The 20,622-nt window shown below is 36.3% G+C and overlaps 1 protein-coding gene across 28 annotated transcripts in view; it reads right to left on the reverse strand.

The window, feature by feature from the left end:
- The window catches only part of LMNTD1 (lamin tail domain containing 1), a 509,230-nt gene that overhangs the window by 62,080 nt on the left and 426,528 nt on the right, over positions 1 to 20,622 (reverse strand). For 14 of the 28 annotated variants that reach the window (XM_053226036.1, XM_053226028.1, XM_053226041.1 and 11 more), the window contains 2 exons: positions 14,717 to 14,772; positions 7,325 to 10,552 (listed from right to left, as the gene is read on the reverse strand). Coding sequence is in view for 3 of the 28 variants with exons in the window: in XM_027035777.2 (XP_026891578.1) it covers positions 14,719 to 14,772 (54 nt within the window). In the remaining 25 variants the exon portion in view is untranslated. Of the gene's footprint in view, positions 1 to 7,323; positions 10,553 to 14,716; positions 14,773 to 20,622 lie in introns of those variants that run through there. The other 14 variants (XM_053226046.1, XM_053226045.1, XM_053226044.1 and 11 more) reach the window with 4 other exon arrangements.

The following is a 20,622-nucleotide window of genomic DNA, read 5'->3' on the forward strand; positions in this document are numbered from 1 at the left end:
GTAAATATTCACACTTTATTCAATTAGAGTTTTCAATTAAAGTTAAATTCTTCTCCCTAAATTATTTTTATTTATTTTTAAAATTTATTTATTTAGTTTTGAGAGACTGGGAGGGGGGAGGGGCAGAGAGAGAGGGAGAGAGAGAATCCCAACTGACTGAGCCACCCAGGTGCACCTAAATTATTTTTATTTTTAAAATAATATGTTCATTAGCATTTTTGGACACCAAGTAAATAATCTGACACATAGAAGTAATAAATATGCACAAATATGTCTCTTGAAGCATTGTTTACAATAGGAAATATTTAGGAAATGATTTGAATGTCCTATAGGTGAATAGATAGATAAATAAATGAGATTCAACTCAAGGCATTTTAAGCAGTTATAAAGACTATGAAGCAATATGTACTATGTTTATGATAAAATTACATAAGAAAATCCAATAATATTATTGAAAAACAAAAAGAAGAAAAAACGGTATATAAAGATTGTAGGTACTGATTTCAAGCATACTTATTTATATAGCTTTCAGTATCTTTATGATATGGCTACCAGTTTATTAGTGTAATTTGAAATAATATATTAGATTTATTTTATTTATTAAAAAAAATTTTTTTAATGTTTATTTATTTCTGAGACAGAGAGAGACAGAGCATGAGTAGGGGAGGGGCAGAAAGAGAGGGAGACACAGAATCAGAAGCAGGCTCCAGGCTCTGAGCTGTCAGCACAGAGCCTGACGCAGGGCTTGAATTCACAGACTGTGAGATCATGACCTGGGCTGAAGTTGGACGCTTAACTGACTAAGCCACCCAGGCACCCCAGATTTATTTTTATACCAAAGAGATATTGTGAAAATGTTACTGATAAAATCTAAAGGAAACCAGAAAATTTATTTTTTGGTAACTATTTGAGGTTAAACAACAACAAAAAACAAACAGTTCAGCAAATATCTTTTGAGATTCCAGCTCCCTGCTCCAAATCAGCTCTCCCTACTTGTTGAACATTTAAAAGTTTTGAATAAGTCTATAATGTACAATTTACTTTTTTGTAACATTATCCCATATTTCCATCTCCTAAGTCCCCCTTTCAAAAAAAATAGCAAGACATAAGCAAACAAACCTACACTTAGCAAAGAAACACTATAGATAATGACAGAAATCTATAGTGTTTGTTGCTAGCTGCAAAAGAACTAGCCAAACTCCATTTGGCAATTTCAAAGAGGATTTACTTATATTCGCAAAATTTTTCTAACATAAGTGAAATTTAAACCATAGTACCTCCTCTTTAAGGATATCATTTCTGAAACACATGGCAATTACAAAACTTATTGAGGCATATGTCCCTTAGTTGTCAGTGAACAAAAGTTAACAAATCTATTATCTAGATGGAATGGATAAATTTATAAAAGTTAAAAGTGAAGGATTTACAGTTAAGGTGTGGACAAAAGGAAACCTTATTTGATGGTATGGAAGGGAACTTGAAAAATGAAAATCACTTCTTAAAATTTTTATGAATAGCTTAAGTTCAGAACTAAAGCCTTTCCTTTCTCTTTTGCACGATTAAACTATTTTGTTTGTTTTCTGGAGGCGTAGGGTCATCAACATCTTCTAGGCTGAGTTAGTAGTTCTAGTTGAATGCACAACTTAATCAGGAAGTATGTGCAAAGCTTCTGTGATCCTAGTAATATACTTAAAACTCTAATTAGTGCTTCTCTAACACTGATGTGCATATTAACCACTGAGGAGTAGAATTAAAATGTGGATTCTAACTCAGTAAGTCTAGGGTTGATTCTAAGGTGATGGGTTTCAACAAGCTCCCAGGTGATTCAATGCAACTGTTCTAGAGACTAATCTTTGACTAGCACCATGCCAGAGTACCAGAAAGCAAAGTTCTTTGCCTTTGTAAAAGTGAAATAGATGTAGACAGTTGACAGAGGTGAGCCATAGAGCAATTGGGCAGATGTAAATAAAACAGCTGTAATTGAGCTCTAGTTGACTGCTGGTGTTGGGGGCCAATGTTGCCTGAGGATAAAATGAGAGCTGTCTAGTTCAGTGGCTTGTACAAAGTAGGTGCTCAATAACTGTTTTTTCCTCTTCTTTCTATAAAAACAATTATTAAATGAAACTACTAGCAAACAAGTCCAAATAATATTTCAGCATTCTATAATGATAAAATCAAAGGCTGATTAGAGAATGGGCCAATGGATATACTGGAGGGTGCAGAAGCCATTACTTAATTACTTAAATTTGAAATCAGGGTTCCTTTTGGAAAAGATTGACTTATTTAGCAACAATAAGAAAAAAGCTAGAAAGAGTAATTTTCCATAAGAGAAGTAATAGGAAAGTCAACCATGGAGGTGGGGGGATGGTTGGAGTTAGAACTGGACTAGGAAGCTAAGGAAATGGGGCTAAGAAGGAAGGTTGATGAAGCAACATACTTTTATGGGAGGAATGTCTTTGAGAAGTTCCCAGAGATGGTGTGATACTGTGATTTATAGTAAGAAATAGATATTTGGTCTTTGTACCTGGTACAGAGCTCCCCCAACCCTTGTAATTTCCTGTGATGAGAGAGCTTTTGTTATGTTAATAAGAGACTTTTGGAAAACATTTAAAGATGTGGGCTGGTTGCCAGGGGAGCCAACCTAGTGATTACAGTTTAGTTCCATATTACCACCCCCCACCTCCCCCCCCAACCTCTGGGGAGGAGAAGGGGGGCTGAATCAATCACCAGTGGCCATTGATTTCGTCAATCATGTCTCTGTAATGAAGCCTCCAAAAAGACAAAAATATGGGATTTGGAGAGCTTCCTGTTTGGTGAATATGTGAAGATTTGGGGAGAGTAGTATGCTCTGGGAGAGGGCATGGAAACTCTGAGCCTCTTCCCCATACCTTGCCCTATGTATCTCTTCCATATGGCTGTTTCTGAGTTACACCCTTTTATAAAAAGCTGGTAATCTAGTAAGTAAAATGTTTTCCTGAGTTCTGCGAGCTGCTTTGGTGAATTCATCTAATTCAAGGAGGGGTCTGTCGGAACCTCTGATCTATAGAGGTGGTCAGAAGCACCAGAACCTCTGGTCAGAAGCACAGGTGACAACCTGGACTTGTGAGGGGCATCTAAAGTGGTGGTGGGGTGGTGGGCAGTCAGGTAGGACTGAGCCCTTATCCTGTAGGATTTGATGCTTTCTCCAGGTAGTGGTAGAATTGAGTTAAATTGTAGCTAAGGTTGGAGAATTGCTTGGTGTGGGCAAACACACACACACACACACACACACACACACACACACACACACTATAACTGAGTGCAGAATCTTTTTTTAATGTTTATTTATTTCAAGAAAGAAAGAGTGCACCTGTGTGAGCAGGGGAGGGGCAGAGAATGTGGAAGAGAGAAAGTCCTAAGCAGGCTCCATGCCCAGTGCAGAGCCTGACATGGGCTCGATCCCATGACCCTGAGATCATGACCTAAGCAGAAATCAAGAGTCAGACACTTAACTGACTGAGCCACCCAGGCACCCCCAGAATCTTTTTGTAAAGTAATCTCTACACCCAACATGGGGCTGAAACTCATGACTCCAAGATCAAGGGTCTGATGCTCTACCAACTGAGCCAGCTAGGCGCCCCTGGGTGCAGAATTTTGTCTGGGAATATTGCAAAAACTTCAGAACAGATATGTTAAACATTCAGTTCTAAGTTAATTGCTGTGCTGTAGACTAAGTCACATAAATCCTCTCTATTGCCCCAATGCAATGTGTGCTGGACACACACAGCCTTACGTAGGAAGTACTTTGGGGTGTGGAGGATTCTGGTAGTATTCAGCCTCATTCTGGTAGTATCCAGTAATGTTTAGCTTGAGGGAAAGGATAGCAAATGCAGAAGGTAAGACAAGAATAGCCCTTGGAGAATTCAGCAGGAGGTAATTTGTGACCAGGGGGAACACCACCCCTCTATACAATCAATAATCCCCCAGAGTTACTGGGAAAGATGAGGGTTTCCCAAAATGTGGGCAGGAGGAGTCCTTGGGAACATTTAGAGAGTTGATAATTTACATAAAAATAAAATGCTAATTAGGATAGTAATATGCAAATAAATACAGAAGAGAGAAGCACAATTTGACCAGAAATCAACCAGAAGATTTAACACACCTTGGACTTCACTTCAGATTTCAAACTATAGGGGAGTAAGCACTAATGTGGGATCTTGAACCACAATATGTGAGCTAATTTTCACTTTGGAAAAACTAATAGTGCAGGCTTAAAAAAGTATAGGTCATTCTTATTAGCACATTTTTCAAAAGTCTTTTTAAAATTAGAATTATCTTCCCATTCCCCATGAAGTTTTTACCTGAAAATTCTATAACATAGGGTTAGAATAATTCAAGCCAACTTTTTAATTTAGGTTCACACCCCCTTAACAGAATACCTTACTCAGTTCCTGAGACCACTCCTTGCCACTTCCTGGCAATTTCCCAGTAGCATATTTTCACAAAGGAGATTTGACAATATGCCATTATTAACTTGGTAACATGAGTTAATTGTACAGATTGATATTAGCTTAACATTAAATTCCTGGGGGATGGGGAATCCATCACACAAACCATGGCTGCCTTCTTTGAGTTTTTATTTGTATGTTGTGTTCTAACAGTAGATGACGGAGGTAGAATTTTCAGAAGCGTATGCTGACAGCAAGATAGACCTTTACTCTGAAGCCAAAGCTAGATGTAATCAAACACTGCATTCGCTCAATGACTTTCAAGTTTTATAACTATATATGTGTAGCCAGAAATGCTATACTCCATGTTTTTATTTCTCACTGAAAAAAAATTTTGTTTTTATTTTTTTGTTTTAAAGCAAGTTTTATAAAAAGTGAGTTTGGAAAAGTTAAGGTTTCTTAGAAAAATAGTCATCATATTACAGTGGAACAAATTCTCCATCTCTCACTTTCCAATGTACTGACAGACTCCGAAGGCAAATCTGGAATTACTATGTCCCTTCTGTAACGTACGGGAGCAAGTTCAAACACTTGGCCCCAGAACACAAAGCTCAGGATTGGCTCAATCTACCTTACAAGCCTTATTTCCTTGTTTTTCCTTTCATTCCTTATTCTATGAGCACCAATATAAACGGCCATTTCTCAAAACACCCAGCGCCTTCCATTTATTTGCTGCATGTGCCGATTAACTTTCCTTTTCTCCGTTTGCCTGAAGTATCTTTACTTTTCTCTTAAAATCAGCTCCATGGCACCTATCTGGTATTCTTCATTCTCTAAGAACCCACGAGATGTTGTGTTTAGCTTTACTGTAGTATGTCTTTGATTTTTTTGTTTTTTGTTACAAGTATGTTTTCCACTGGCCTATGAGTCCCATAAAACCATGAATCATGTATCTTTTAAATTCAAGTGCTTAGCATATAATACTAGTTGCTCAAAAAATATTTGATGACTGGGGCGCCTGGGTGGCTCAGTCGGTTAAGCGTCCAACTTCAGCTTAGGTCATGATCTTACGGTTCGTGAGTTCGAGCCCCGTGTTGGGCTCTGTGCTGACAGCTCAGAGCCTGGAACCTGCTTCAGATTCTGTGTCTCCCTCTCTCTCAGCCCCTCCCCTGCTCATGCTCTGTCTCTTTCTGTGTCTCAATAATAAATAAACATTAAAAAAAATTTGGTGATTAAGAATGCATGACAGGGAAAATTGAGCCTACAAAATACAAACTAACTAAAATACAACTACAGGCCCTTCAAAATGTATCTCTAGCTAATCCACATATATTTTAGTGATTTAAAGAGAGAAAGATGTTGAGGGGTCCAAGACAGGTGGTGCAAGAAATTAAGAGTTAATTTACAATTTCTACAGCCTATTACTGTTTCAAGGCAATATTTTAAACAGGTGTCCCTTGCTCACAATATACCCAAATAAAGTTTCTTGCTGTTTTGTTGTGATTCTTTGAAATAGCAGGATTCAACTGGTCCACCAAATTAACTAGGAGATATATTTTATTTTCCAAGATTGGGGCACACATTCCCAACTGAGATAAAAAAGGCAAGATCAAATTGAAAAGAAGTATGTATTTTCTTGGTGATTTACAAGTAGTGCTGGTTTTAAAACAAGGCCACAATATTCTTAGGCCTCCGACAGAGAAGTGGTATCTATGTCCTCTCCCCTGGAATATAGGCTCCATAGCTCCTTGACTCATAGTACATGGCAGAGTGATGCTGTGTCATTTTCTGCAGCCAGGTCTTAAGAAATTGGTAGCTTCCACTTCCTATTTCTTGGGGCACTTACTCTTGGAACCTAGACACCTTGTATGAGGGAGCCCAAGCTGCCTCATGGAGAGGCCGTGGGTCAGCAACAATTTGCCTGCTGCTTGGATGAGCTATCTTGGGAGGGGATGTTCTCCTACCCACACCCATCCCCAAGCTCTTTATAGTTGCCCTGTTTTCAGCAGAGCAGGAATTATGAGAAATGACCTTGAAAAATATTTCCCATGATATTTCCACTCACAGTTATTATGTTCCTCCTTCTTGACCTAACTCTAATTATTAGTTGACTACTGTAAAATCTAATGTGCAAAACAAGTAGAAGGTAGGGAAGAGTATTTATCACTCATCCTTGCAATCTGTTGATATTAAGGCAAAATCTGGCTGCCTGGCCATCACACTAACCTCTTATTTAGAGAAAACTTTCTCCTTTCTCAGGACTACAATACAGACACATACAGAACATGGGTAGATCAGACAATACTGCTTTCAAACAATTTCACAAGTTTTACATTTTCTCATACTGTGGTAAAATAAAAACAACAGGCTGGTAATTTCATGGCATTCAACCTACTGAAACTGTCTTTAGTCTAAGAAAAGTAAAATATTAGGAAGGTAAAACTTTAAAAATAAAACAAAATTTATAATTGTGTCTAGTTTGTCTTGTAATGTATTCCAAAGAATATGAATATGTTATGAATATGTCTATATAGATATATTTCAAGTCCATATGTATATAAACATAAATGAGTGGTAACCACTTACATTCTCTAAGTGCAAAGCTGTATTATTGCTATACATTTAAAACTTGCTCAGATTGTTAGAATCTAATGCCTCCTCTACTTGGACTTGGGATCAAGTGCTAAGAGTAGCAGGAGTTTACCTCCTAAAAGAACTCTAGCCCTGATACTGATCTGAAAAATTGGCTTCCTCGTCAAAACTCATTGGCAATTAACCAAAAACACTTCATCATCAGAGCAGTGTTTACATTTTCACATTTTTTTCATTATTTCTTGCCAAAATCATAAAGTGTGTGTGTGTGAGAGAGAGAGAGAGAGAGAGAGAGAGAGGGAGAGAGAGAGAGGAAGGGGCAGACAATGTGCTGGGGTAGGGCTTGAAATGTTCACCTATTTTGGAAAATATTCAGCAGTAAGTAGGGTTTAGGATTTCTTTTTCATTGTAATTCATCTGGCTCATTCACCTGTAGATGAATTTGTTTCCCTAAACAGTGAATGTTGTTTAGCAGTGTCATTATTCAAATGCCTTATGAAATAATCCTCACAAGTCCTACAGTCCTCTGTTTGTAAGTAATTACAGAGTGGTGCTGCTAACCTTCAGAAGGCAACAATGAAGTGGAAATTTCTGAAACTGTGAGATAAAGCTCACTGCTATGTAAGGCTGCTGAAGCCTAAATGATCAATGTTGTAACTTTCACTCACAGAAGCTTAGGAAAACAAAATGCTCCAAATCCACATTCTCTCTTTGTAATCCTTAAATAGGCTTGCCTGAGTGTTAACATTTAGGCAGTAAATGATTTACACCAGCAAAGGTGGGTCTATCTTCCCCCACGTATACCATTCTGGACAGAAACTGACAGTTCCTGCACAGGAAGATAGTTGAGGCATTGTACTAGAACACTCTGTGGTGACTTAACTGGCAAGGAATCTACTACAAATCCCAGCACTGAGCATTTATTTCTCTTTTTTGCAGGGGCAAAAGGTTATACACTTTCTAAAAGTGCACTTTGCAAAAGTAAACAGTCCTTAAATGTACCATATTTTCAACCACCCAGAGAGGAAATGATCGGAGGAGATATTATGTTATTGATGAAGTGTCGATGAATTAGGAATATGTAGATGAAATTCTTCTGAAACTACATAATCTTTAAATATAAGGAAAACTATCTGAGCTGAAACGTGTTTTGCATTAGGAAACCTTTGCTCATATGAGGGAAATAATTGGAAACACCTGAAGCTTACATGCCACTTCTTTCATGTGTTTCTATCCAAATCTTTGAGGGAAGGAGGTTGGAAATCTGTTATGGGTGAGATTGCTTATTGGCGATAGTTACCAGAACCCTTTTGGTTGTATGTTTATACTCTCAATGTTAACATGATAATCACAAAAGGGGACAGCTGGAAGAAATTGTAAACCATGAAATAAGTTAACTTTTATTGTGTACTCTGATGCCCTGTGGTCTTCTCATAACACCAGGACTACACAATTTCTACAGTAACCATGAAAAAGACAGAACAGCCTACACAATTTAGCCAACACACGATTCAAAGATACTACTTAATAGTTCAAAGTAGCATAAAGTATTATTGGCAGTTTTCTGAAAACGGCCAGTCTATTCCTAAATGTCCAAAGAATGAGGAAATAATGTGATCAGTGTGGCCTGGTGACTAGAAAATATTTATGCTGCATCACTATGCAGGGGTTAATGTGAATCCTTTTTATATTAAACCCAAAAATATCTGACAATTTTTTTTTGTTAAGCAATGTATATCTTCTCAGATGCTTTAGACTTGCATATGACTTTTACTTTTCACCTTGGAAAAAACTAATCAGTTTTATTAAAGTTTTTTTTTATCATTTTGACTATTTTTAAATGTATAATTCAGTGGCATTGGATACACTCACAATATTGTGCAACCATCATCACTATTTCCAGAATGCTTTCATCATCCCAAATATAGATTCTATACCCATTAAATATAACTTCTCATTAACTCTTTCCTCTAGTCTCTTGTAAATTCTTTTATACTTTCCACTTCTGTAAGTTTGCCTCTTCTAGGTACCTCAGATAAATGGAATCATAGAATATTCACCCTTTTGTGTCTGGCTTATTTCACTTAGCATTAACATTTTTGAGGTTTACTCATGTTGTAGTATATATTAGAATTTCATTTTTTAATGGGTGGATAATATTCTGTTATATGCATATATCACATTTAAAATATCCATTCATCTGTTGATGGACACTTACATTGTTTCCACCTTTTGGCTATTGTGAATAATGCTGCTATGAATATTGGTATATGTTTGAGTGCTTTGGTATATGACTTTTTAAAAATAAGATATTTTTAGTCTTGGTGTTTGAATGTAATGAAACAGTTCAGTAGTCACCACTGGATGGATTTTGGGGTTATTTTACTTTTCTTTCTTTCTTAATGTTTATTATTTCTGATAGACAGAGACAGAGTGTGAGCTGGAGACGGGCAGAGAGACAGGGAGACACAAAATCCAAACCAGGCTCTAGGCTCTGAGTTGTCAGCACAGAGCCTGATGCGGGGCTCGAACCACGAGCAGTGAGATCATGATCTGAGCCGAAGTTGGATGCTTAACTGACTGAGCTACCCAGGTGCCCCTACTTTTCTTTATTTTTTTAAACAGATACCGGGAAAAATCCACACTTCTCTCACTCCTCACATTCCAGGACTGTGTATGCCCCATTTTTCTTCACAACTTATATAAATACACATAAATCAATGTAAGTTAAATTAAATTATGCAGGGTTACATGATATAGATGGGATTTGTCCTCAGAAACTGAAGCAATCATACCTTCTGACTACAAAGAGGGTCAACATTAAAAATGAGTACATTTCATTATTTTTCAAATTCTATACTTGTGGCAGGTATAGAATAAGATTATCAGAGAATAAGGAGTAAGAATGGTCGAATAAAAAAGTAGCTCCATCAGATTATTTAATTGAAACATTCTTGATATTTCATATACATGAGATTTGGGACTTAGTACTGCACCTAAAAGACACTGTCTTTGATGAATTTGGGGTAAGTGCAGGCGGGTTTAAAAACACCCAACTAGTTACTTCATAGAAACATCACCTATTACTTCCAGTCATTAGGAAGCTAAATTAATCTGTGCTTTAATGATACAGAACAGATTCCAAGTGTAAAGAATCAGACCACAGATTCAGAATTTCTGAAACATGCTTTTAGAAAATACACCTGCAGAAATGGCAGAAATGGTAGACCTAAGAGCTGGGCAGGTTATAAAAGACTGAAATTAGTTATTGGGGAACATTATATGCATAAAGTGAAAACTGGGATGCTTTTGCTTTTGACCAATGTTTTTCTTTACAGCCTAGAAAACAAATGGTTTAACTTGATCACAAACTTTATCTCCTTCTTTAAGAAATGGTTACCGTAAAGTCCTGAGGAATTATCTTTTCTAAAATAAACCATTTTCTTGCTTGCTGCTGGCTTCTTCTCCCTTGTGAAAGGCTGGCTGTGACATGTTGGGTATCCTTGTATTCTCTAGATTTGAATATTATTGTCCTGATGAAAAATAAAATAAATGGCAGTGCATGGTGAAATATAACACAGATGTTAAATATGCTGAAATTGTTATAGAATATAAAGGAGAGATATTTAAAGTCTTTCTTTCAGCTTAATCTTAAATTAAGCCCTGGAAATAGCGGATCTTGAACTTACTCAGGGATGAAGGACAATAATAGGAGGGAGGAAATTATTTTGTGATACCTCAACTTTCACCAAGGTGAAAGGATTCATTTTTTTGTCTTTTCTAACTCAACTCTGTAACGTGTGCTTATTTAGGTTACAGTTTTAATGATGATTTATGATGTAGGGGGCTCTTTGATTCTTAAGAAGCATACCTATTTCATTAGCTGGTCATGGATATTGTTTACTTCTGGCCTTGAATATGAAGATCAAAATTGTTCTGAGGCAACCAGTTTGATGAGCCATTTCTAAATGTTTGTGCCCTTCATTTCCTTCTTGATGGTACCTGAATATTATCTAACTATCTTTTTCATTAAATATCTAAGATGTTTCCTGGATTTAAAATATATGAGATAAAACATAAAAATGTAATAAAAAGGGAAAGTTTCCTTTCTCTGTGTATGCAACTGCTTGAGTCTTCTCTAGGAGTCAGAAGGAGACCTCACACTCTGAGATGTTTATGTTCTATGTCTCCTTTATGAAAGTGGAACTGGAGATGTTTGCATAAGCATCTAGTTTTCTTTAAACTCTGGAATACCTCTGACCCAGTGTGAATATAGATTTCAGGTCTTTTTACTCCCTCCTTACAACCTAACTGTGACACAGTAAGATTAGGCTGGGAAGATAGAGAACAGGGTGTCAAGCAGACTTTGAAGGAAGGAGGTTGTGGGAAACAAATATTCATGACATTTCAACTGAAGAATTTTGGAAACATAACACTTTGAGAGGTGATAGGAGAAAAATATTAATGAGTAAATGGCAGGAATATACAACTAAGTATAGATTAAAAAATAAAAACATTTGACACCAGAAAATGTAACCGTTAGATTTTTAAGACTTCTTTAGCAAGGTTTCACATTAAGGAGTGTTAAATATTAGTCCCTCTTTCCAGGCTGTTAAATACGGGCTCATTGCTCACAAAAAGTGACCCCAGGAGGAGAAATTGTTATGGATGGTTCTTGTCAGGGTCCCAAAGAAATTTCTTTGGAGGGCTAGAAGTTCATCTCATGTCCACTTTGGGCCATTCAGAACACTAAGAGATATGTGAACATAGGTTAGTTCACAGAAGGACTCCATCACCAGTACTTTACTAGGAGTGCCTCCTAGGTATAGGCACTGTTACCACTTGTGAATTTAGTATCCTGTGTTTACAAATTTTGGTGCTTTCTTGTCAGGTCCTAAGCAATTGGATACTCTTGAGGACAGTGCTGGTGGTAGGTAACAAATCCTGCTTCGTCCCTACCCTTTATCCCCTCTCTATTTTCTACCCTAGATTCCTCAGTGTCTCCTGGCAAGTCTGAGAGTTCATATGGCAGGTGGCAGACACAGGGAAATTACCTGGTCATTCCAGAGTTCTCTAACTCTAACTCATGGAAATTTCTGTTTCTGTAACTTCTGTGGCATCACCCACCTACACTGCCCATTAGTCACACAGCAGAACTCCCACACATTCCTTGCAAAGTACTGAGCAAAGAGCATTTGAGAGCTGTGACTCCAAGTACAACTGCATGGTTTTAATCAGTTGTAGCACAAAAATGTGATTAGCAGTCAAAGATCCTTGAGAATGAACTTTGCTTTGCTGTTTATACCAACAATTAGCAGTCTGTTCAATTAGCAGTTTTGGAAATAAGACCTGAATCTTTTCTGCTGTATGGAGCAGTCTTAAGATTCTCATGGTAGCCAACTCCTATTTTTTTTTCTGTGAGTAAAAATGTCTCTTTCCTATTTCTACTTCTAAATTAGAAGAGGTATTTTTCCTTTCAGATGAGTTGGGAGGGGATCAATAAGACAAAGACAATCTTAATGCTAGGATTCTAGTCTTAACTCTGTCACTTACTATCTAAGTGACTTTAGGCAAGTCACTGAATCTCTCTGAGCTAAAGTGTTTTCAACCATAAAACGAGATAATATCAGCCTATCTACTTCATAGGCTCAAACGAGATAATGTGAAAACCATGAAATGCTATATGAGCATATGGCATTATAAGTCGCCAAGGAAAGGTCATGGATATCAATGAGAACTGAAAGATGACTTAGTCTCTGAACAATTTTCCATAAATAGACATTCTGGCCTAAGAGCTGACTACCATATAAAATTTATTCACTGACAGATACAGTAAAATTTTGCTCCCAATAAAGTCTTCAGAAATATTCTGAGGGCACACTGATGGTCAGTCCTAAAGATATCACCAGATGGGGGTGGAGGCTCTGAGAAAACTGTAAGCCACCTGAAACTTTTCAAAACAGGGTGGGAAAAAAAAATCAAGCCTACCAAAGAATCTCCTACAGAGGGGCATCAATGAACAAATTTGTGACCATGGTGGTTAAGCAAAATAAGAACTGAAGAAAACCAACAGAGGCCAAAAACCTTTCCCAAAATTATATTATCCAATATCCAATAAGAGGATTCAAAACATTTTTCCCCCAACCAAACCCAAAAACAACAAATCCTTGTTTTTATATATAATAACATGTCCACTTTCCAACTTATATGTGGTATAATTCTTTCCTGGCTACAGAAATGAAAGGTAATTGAATTGTAGAAGTGCTGGTTGGTAATGTCTGTGGTGGATTTTAGATTCTCTCCTTTGCATTTCAACTACACTCTGCTCAGGGTTATATCAACTGGAGGAAATGGGTCCCAGGGAAGGTAGACCTCTGAGGGCAGGAATGATATCAGTGGGGATCAAGGCTGGATTCTCCAGTTCTCTGCAGTTAAAAGACCTTAGATTTAGTTTTGGTTCTGTGGTTGATTATAAGGTGAATTTTGGTAACTTGTCTCTACAGACTTCAGTTGCTCTAAAATGAGGTGTTTGAAATCTCTACATTCCTGATGTCCTATAATAAGTGTCTGAAAAGAAAGCTTCTCAGAAGAACAGGGAGGTTGGGGCCACCATATTTTTAGGAAGTTGGAAGCTCAAGGGTAATGATGCTACAAAAATAGAGAGTAAAAGTAGACTTGTAAAAGAGAAGGTGACATTCAGAAAAATAGAAGATGATGATGATTAGAGAAAATCTAGAGAGAGACAAGCTGAAATAAATTGGGCCAGCTGAGCAATCTAAGAAAAACTGAAAGGTTGGTACACAGATGTGGGTTGTAGGGGGCACTATCAAAGGCCAGTAGGTTGTGTGAAGTGGTAAAATTAGGCCATTTCTGCCAGTAGGGTCTAGAATACTAACAAGTTAGGGATCAGGTGGCTCCAGCTTTATTCTTAAACCAAGGAATAAACATAAAGCCTACTCACAAAAAAAGAGCAAGAAAACATATAAATAGATCAGTTATGCACTAGAGCAGCAAAGGATGTAAACTAGAGAAGAATATTGACCAAAAGGAATCCTTGACCACAAAAAATCACTTGTCATCAGCTCTTTGGGGAACACTTTAAACACAACCACCAACAAAACAGAAAGCCATTGAGATCTTCCTCAATTACTTAGCTGTTAATATCATGAAAAAGATGAGGCAATGTAGAAAGTGACTGGTTAAATGATACAGGGTCATTTATCAACTGAATAGCAGAGGTCAGAGTTCCTAATCCTCCCTTTCATTGCCGTTTAAGAGACATAAAACTATAGAGCATCTGCAATCTCTTAAACCAGAACAATTTCTGTTATGCTATTAATAATCTGTTGCTCATAGGAACCAAAATGTATTGGTATAGTTGCAGAATGTTTTTTGAGTATTTGAAGTGACTCTGGATTCTAATTGTCCTTACTTATCCACCAATAAGGATAGCATGAGGATATAGGGCAAAAAGTAAAGATGTGAAATTTCCTTGTTTCCCATTCTTAGAAAGTTTATCATACAACAGGGAAGATAAAAACTGATGCATCCAAAAGCAACATAAATATTTAACAGAAAATTAATGACTATAGAATATATGAGAACAATCCATGTTCTGATGGCTTTTTATATCTACAAATTATTTTAGTCTTCTTATTTTTCTGCAGAGAAGGAAAATTTGCAATACTGTTACTTACCTTTAAGTTCGTTGCCTATTGCTTTTGTAACTCAGATGTCTTATTTTTCGTGGTCCCTGCAAACCCCCCGCCAAAAGGAGAGAGACTGAGAATCCAATATTCCAGGCAGTGATTTTTTCACATTAAAACAAATCCTAGAATAAACTATAAAAAAGAATTTTCTTTCTTTGAAGAAGAAATCTAAAGTTTAAGGACATTATTTAATGGTAACTTTAAACAAGGGGTTTGAAAACTACTTGAAAAGTATTGTGTGATTATTAAGCCCAACTTTTCAGTGAATCATTTTAAAAGGAAACTTATATTTCAAGACATAATTAATCAAAACTTTGAGAGAAGAAATATCCATCTGAAAGATATATTTTTAAAAACTGAGATTGCGGGGTAATTTTACCAGCCTGTAAAATTCCTCAAATTCTCTATTTTCTACACTCACAGCTGCCATAATAATGAAGTAGCTAGTGAAGGGGGGTACAGAAATCAGGCTGCATCAGGAGGCAGGCATGAGATGGTGTGTGGACAGAAGTAAATGATGCTTAGCCTCTCAGTTTAGCTAACTTCACCCCAGTGATGAATGAGGTGACAGATATGGTGGCCTCCTTCACTTCTACATACTTAAGCAGCCATTGAAAGTCACTTTGTTTAATTTCTACACAGAAAATGAGAGTATCAAACTGAAATAGCACTCAATTGAATAATACCAAGTACCAATTAGTTCTAGCCCAGAAATGAGATGTTCTTTTATTCCTGTAAAATAAAAGATAAGAAGGCAAAATAATTTTCAAAGTACAGACAATAATGAGCTCCTCTGGAAAAAAAAACAACTACAGGAAAAGCTACTCAGTTATATCTAACCCTTTCTTTTTCTCTGAAAGCTCAGAAGAATTATCAAGTTAAATTGCCAGTATTTGATGACAAAGAAACAATATCCAGAGGCTGGATGTGAAAGTGTGATCTGAAAGAAAGATGAACAAAAATGCAGGGTGTTTCTGGTTAACACAGTGATTCTCTTAGTCACTAATAGGTTTCTGAATCCAATGAGTCAGCATGCTATTTGGCTCATCACAGTGAAAACTTTCTGAATAGTAAGTTGTGGACCTGGGGCATGAATAGGTTTCTAAGGTATTTTCCATACCAGAGACAGTGGCTCAGATGTAAGAATCTAGCTCATCATTTCTCACCTTCTGGAGCAATTTGTTGGCATGAAACAAACCTCGTGAATATTTTATGTATGTCTTTCCAAACTGAGTGGCCTGAGGATGGAGGTTTTGAATTGCACCCTGAAAACTTGTTCTTCAGCCAACAAAGTACTGATTTTAGAGATAAAAATATTTATAAAAAAATTCCCATCTATAATTCCTTGAAATTTAATGACAGAATTATCAGTAGCAGTGGTGTTTATTTCAATTTCAGTGAGTGATGGCAATTTCTTGATGGTTATTTGAGCCCGAAGCATTCAGCCTTAGTAACTTTATTATTGTTTTTTTAATGTTTATTTATTTTGAGAGAAGGAGAGAGTGAGAGAGAGAGAACACTTGCATTAGCGGGAGAGGGTTGGAAAGAGAGGGAGAGAGAGAATCCCAAGCAGGCTCTGCATTGCCAGCACAGAGCCCAACTCTGGGCTTAAGATCATGACCTGAGCTGAAGTCAGGAGTCAGATGCTTAACCAACTAAGCCACCCAGGTGCCCCCCTAGTAACTTTAATCTTACAATACTCTGACTTCCTGAAATAGTATTTCTTACTTGTGTGAAAAAATGGTTCACTAATTATTTTTTTCCATAAATGAGATTATAATATTTCATAACTAAAGGTAAATTACTTTAAAATACTTCTGTCTTATAATGTTGAATTGTTTTTAGATAACAGATCTAGCCATGAAGTTATCCAATCATTCTGTCATTAGAACTAATATCTTAAAATTCTTTGTATGATTATTAAAAAAAAAACTTTATTTCACCTTTAAGAAGAGACATATAAATGGTTTTATTTGTCTACTATTTAGAAAAATGTCCTGTAGGAATATGGTGATGTTATAGTATAAATTTTCTGAAAGCAAGCAACAGAAAGAAAAATCATTACCTCTGAATACGTGATGTGATATAATTTCCTTTATAAAAAAGTTCTTGATTTTTTGATGCTGTTATTTTGATAACAAAAAATTGGACAGAAACCCTTGACAGTTTTCAGTGTTCCTTCAACTAATTATTTTCTACTCAGTCTATGTGTAAGAGGTCCAAGTAATTGGCCTTTGCTATTCTAAAGGATAGTCAGATTTTTTCCCCTACATATCAGTTCATATAATTTCTAATTATATTATTGATTAGTACTATGTATGTGTGTGTATAGATAGATAGATACATAGATAGATAGATATAATGTTAAGTAAAAACCAGAGATGTAACACTCAACATTCCAAATTCTTAATTGATAAATGTAAATAATGTGACACAAGTATAAACATCAATATAGAGAACAAAGAACTTATATAGAGGATACTTAAAGATAATTTATTTCTAACTTGTATTTTTTCCTTTGTTATTATTATGGATTAGAAATATGTTCTTATAGGGAAGAAATACTTTGATCCCAGCACAGACAAGCCAGACCTATTGAACTGTAATGAGAACTTGCCTACAGTCCAACTAAAGTAAAACTCCATAAATGTGATCTTATGATATATAGAGCTTACGGTGGTGAGATTTTAAATGTTTAATTCTTGCATGTTATCTATGTTCTAGTTTCCTTTATTTTCTAACAGATTGGCTTTTATAGTGTGGTTCTGCTGTCTTCAGAAACAAAGGAACATTGTTGTTATTATTATTGTTACTATAATAACATGGTCTGGAAGACAGTTGTAGCTGTAGAGTCTACAATTAAAATGAATCCCACTACAGGGTGCAATATGGATCACAGATGATAGGCAAAGGGTATCAGACAGCATGCAAATAAGGTACATTAAATCGCACACACCACACTGCCTGCTTAAAACAATGTTTATAGGATACTATCTTCATACTAATTCCTGCCACTTAACTGAGCTACAGAAGAAGACTGACAGTGTTGTCCACATTCTGTGAGGTAATCTCAGCAAAAAGAATGCAAATTCTCTCTAGGCCTAGGAGAAACGGTGGCAACACAATGCAAACACATCTGCTTTGTCAAAGGTTAACCTTCCTAAGTGCACCTCCTTCATGGTGTCCTCATGCCTTGCCTCTGTGTGCTAATAGCTCCGAGGGCATACCACATTATATCAGAAATGTTTATTTTTTTCAAATTTTTATTGTGAAAAATTTGAAACAAAGAAAACATGAAAGCATAATACAACCAAATATGAATATCTGTCACCCCGCTTCACTAGTTAATATTTTGCCACTTTGCATGATCTATGCTTATATCACAGAACCATTGAAAAATTAAGATCTTTGTATGAATCTAAGAACAACCAATATAACCACAACAAAAAGAACACAATTAATGACACAAGGGAAGAACAATGACTTGTCAATATCTAATATTAATTCTACATTTAAATGTACTTAATTGTCTTAATATCTTTTTAGATGTGACTTTTGTTTTCTTTTTAACAAGTAGCTTTTTAAGTGAAATTAAATGGTAGTGATGTGGTGTAGGCCATCTGGTTTAGACACAACTTAACAAGGGCTTAAACAAAATTATTTCTCTCTCATTTAGCCTGGAGATGTGCTGATCCAGGGCATTTAGTGTGGCGTTTCCATCCTAACATCAAACTCACAGCTTCATCTCTGACCTGAAAGATGGCAGCTGCAGCCCTTGTTATCACAGTACACAGGAGACACAGAGAAGTACAACTCCAAGGGCATAATCCAGATGTTGCATACATGATTTCTGTTCACATTCCATTATGCAGAATATAGACACATGGTCCTATCTAACTGCAGCAGAGGCTGAGACAAATAGGCTTTATTCTTGGTGGCCATGTGTTGAGGTTTCCCTGGACTTGTGCATTGTGTATCTGAAGGAATGATGGTTTAGGGGCAGTAATTAGCCATCTCTGCCAGAGATATTCCTGGACATGACTAAGCTATGATGAACTATATTAAAATCAAATCCCTACATGCTGCAATATAATGATAGGCCTAGACTTATTTCAGATAAGACTATTTTTCTCCTACCTTAAATAAGCTTTCTTAACACTCATTTTGAGTTCATCAATCTATTTTTTAAGATTTCCTTTCTCTTTCCTTGTCAAGATATAAGATGTCAGTGCTCATTACTGTAACTAATTCTGCTTACTTCTCCTTTCTAATTTTCCTTTATTGTTGTCATCAAGTTTCTAAAAAAAAGTATTTTATCTAAGTATAACATACTTTTATTTAAGTATAATTAACATGCAGAAAAGTTCACAAGTCATAACTGCACAGCATGGTGAAAACAGTGATACATGTAAACACTATTCAGATCAAGAAGTGGAGCATTGTTTGTATTCTAGAAGCAGTTTGTGTAGCCTCCAAGTACTACTCCTCTCCTCCCAGAGATAATTATTCTGATCTTTAACACCATGGTTTAATTTTGTATGTTTTTGAATTTTATATAAATGGAATCATACAACATGTATTCCTTTTTGTCTGGCATCTTTTGCTCAATATTATGTTTATTAAGTTCACTGATGTTATTTCATTGGCAGTAGTTCATCCACTTTCATTGTTTATGGGGTTGTATTAATAGATCATAATTTATCCATTATATTACTGATGAATAATTGGATTGCTTCTTAGTTTCTGACTGTTACAAATGCAGTTGTTATGGGGTGCCTGGGTGGCTCAGTCAGTTAAGCATCCGACTTCAGCTCAGGTCATGATCTCATGGTTTGTGAGTTCGAGTCCCACGTCAGGCTCTGTGCTGACAGCTCAGAGCCTGGAGCCTGCTTCGGATTCCATGTCTCCCTCTCTCTCTCTCTCTGCCCTCCCCCACTCATGCTCTGTCTCTCTCTGTCTCAAAAACAAATAAATATCACAATTTTGTTTAAAAAACAAATGCAGTTGCTATGATCGTTATTGTATTTTTTTTGTATACTTATGTATATATTTGTTAGGCATATAAAATTCCTGGGAATGGAATTGTTAGATTATAAAGTAATGGGATATTTGTATATCCAGATATATTTTTTTTGCCTTATTGCATCCAGACTTCTAGTGTAATGTTGAACAGAAACTGCCATAGAGAGAATTCTTGTCTATCTGGATCTCAAAGAGAAAACTTTCATATCTTCCCCATTAGTTATGGCAATTTGCTTTAGGATTCTTATATATAACATTTATCAGATTAAGAAAATTCTTTCTGGTCCTAATTTTCTAAGGTTCTTTCTTCCTGGGTGGCTATTTAATTTTATCAAATGCTTTTTCTATATCTTTGAGATGGCTATATAATTTTCCTCTTTATTCTGTTAAAATGATAAGGTTATGGGGCACCAGGGTGGCTTATCAGTTGGGCATCCAACTTCAGCTCAGGTCATGATCTTGTGGTTCGTGGGCTCAAGCCCCACATTGGGCTCTGTGCTGACAGCTCAGAGCCCGAGGTCTGCTTCACATTCTGTGTCTCCCTCTCTCTCTGCCCCTTTTCCACTCTCTCTCTGCTCCTTTTCCACTCATCTGTCTCTCTCTCAAAAATAAACATCAATTTTTTTTTTAATCTCTAAAATGTAAGGTGACTTGATTAATTTTCAAAGCTTAAACCAACCTTGCATTTCTGAAATAAACCCACTTTATTTGTGATGTATTATCCCCAAATAATCCATATATCAAAGAAGATATCACATTAGAAATTAGAATATATTTTGACTGAATGATAATGAAACTATGACATATGTCAGACCATAAACATGACATTATTATATAATTCTTTTAGTGTCTATCCTAGATTACAACTTGAA

This window comes from Acinonyx jubatus, chromosome B4 (genome assembly GCF_027475565.1).
Source record: "Acinonyx jubatus isolate Ajub_Pintada_27869175 chromosome B4, VMU_Ajub_asm_v1.0, whole genome shotgun sequence".
NCBI lineage: Eukaryota > Metazoa > Chordata > Mammalia > Carnivora > Felidae > Acinonyx > Acinonyx jubatus.